The sequence below is a fragment of the Opisthorchis viverrini genome (assembly GCF_000715545.1).
Source record: "Opisthorchis viverrini unplaced genomic scaffold opera_v5_145, whole genome shotgun sequence".
Classification (NCBI taxonomy): Eukaryota; Metazoa; Platyhelminthes; class Trematoda; order Opisthorchiida; family Opisthorchiidae; genus Opisthorchis; species Opisthorchis viverrini.
Genome location: NW_008751802.1, coordinates 1,213,927 through 1,215,680, shown reverse-complemented (window position 1 = coordinate 1,215,680; position 1,754 = coordinate 1,213,927). Strand labels below are relative to the sequence as shown.

At 47.8% G+C, this 1,754-nt stretch overlaps 1 protein-coding gene across 1 annotated transcript; it reads left to right on the top strand.

Annotated features, from left to right (window-relative positions):
- Positions 1-1,112: 1,112 nt before the first annotated feature.
- Positions 1,113-1,304, top strand: T265_06785 (hypothetical protein; the record flags this gene model as incomplete). The annotated part of the gene is made up of 1 exon (XM_009172138.1): positions 1,113-1,304. The coding sequence occupies one exon, from the start codon at positions 1,113-1,115 to the stop codon at positions 1,302-1,304; it is 192 nt and encodes a 63-aa protein (XP_009170402.1).
- Positions 1,305-1,754: the final 450 nt, after the last annotated feature.

Genomic DNA, 1,754 nt, shown 5'->3' with positions numbered 1-1,754 from the left:
TGGATGTCGCCTCCGTTAGATTCATTGCGCGCATCGGCACCGCAGCCACCGCATGATTTTTGCCTGGAAGCTCGACTGCTCTTTCACCGGATATGGGTGGTACTGCTTACTGACCGCAAACGGTAATATTTATTCCTTGCTAGGTCTGGCTCCCGGATAGCCCAGCTAGCTGCGGTGCTCTACCGTGTTAAAGACCACAATATTTCCTGTACGAGAGTGGCACAGCTTTTCCAAAAACAAAAACAAAAATTTCATTGCGTTGACCCCTTATAGACCACTGGTCAAGTTGCGCTCTTTAGAGTCACTGAACGCCACCCAAAATTAGGGCTTAACTTGTGATAGAGTGACAGACTACGCCATCGAACTCCACACGCAAGGGCGTCGGAGATACACTGACCGGAGCGAAGAAAATGACATAGATGCCGTACACAGCTGATTTAGAGTTTAGAATAGGCTGAACGCGCTAGCGTTTAGCATATTGGAACAGAACGGTATCCTAATCACCCGGACTAAAGCCACATTTGTGCAGCGCTACCTGAACTGTCATGGAGAAGACAAGTTGTAGTGTAAAGAGGAGTAGAAAGCTTGCACAAATCAGCCGGCACCACACAAATTAGCATCCAGTTTGAAACTTTCCAGAGTACTTAGTTACGCAAGATAGAGTATGGACTCAGGCTCTAATCGTACACCCTTCATAATAACCAAAAAGGGCATGAATTCCTGAATCAATTTGGCTGCGTTCGCCTCGACTACCTTCCAGTCGCTGTTGACGCGGGCATCCAGCGTGCATCTCGGATCAATAGGGACGGTCATTCAACCTTGGTCTTACTTCTGGCTTCCGGGCATTGTCCAATAACAGACATACAACCAGCAATTAAGGAAACCTAATAGGCTCAGGGTGGTGAACAGAGGGTAATTTCGAAGTCTTAAAGCACCTTAGAGGAACTTTTTCAAGGGTGTCCCATGTGAAAAAACACGCCGGGTGTCCAGTGTCCCGGGGGCGAAAAGCACTCCCAGAAATCAAGCTGTAAGATCGTACAGTATGTTGTGCCCTATTCATCCTAGAAGTCATGCAGCTGAACCCGGGCACAGTGCCACAGGCTTTATATGAAATGTCTGTGAATCCCACAGGGGAGTTCGCGCCCGGGGACGTCTTCCCGCTATTTATTCTGGCTCGAGGATATGCAAATGAGTGTAGACCACTGAAGTTTGATACGCTTGCAATTCGAATTTCAACGTCTGGATTAGCCATCGGATCACGGGAAGATACCGAGGAATTCATAACTGCAGGTGCGTGCGGATAATGGTGAGTGAACGGGAGAATGTGCCAAAGAGATACTCGAGATTCAGGGGGCTGTATATGCTGAGAAAAATAAACTCCACTTTAGGCTTCTTTGTCCTGAAAGTAAGTCTGGAAAATGCACTGGATAACTGGTCAAAGCTGACATCGCCATGATCAACATAGACTATTCAGAGGTGGCACTTAATTCAGTCAGTTCTCCACTGCTCCAATGGAACGACATGCTGTTTTACTGTTCCAGTGGATTACCGAGTACCAAGTCTGGTGGGTGGATCCTAACGCCAGCAGCATCAGTGTTGTACACACCATCCCACTTGCCGCTAACAGCAATGAATCAGCGGACCGTGGGACCTGCATTCTGGCATGCTCAGAGCAGTGACCCACACTACTACGAACTCTCTTGCACCCGTTAACAATCCACCACTACAGAATGGAACACAGTGTGAATACTAAA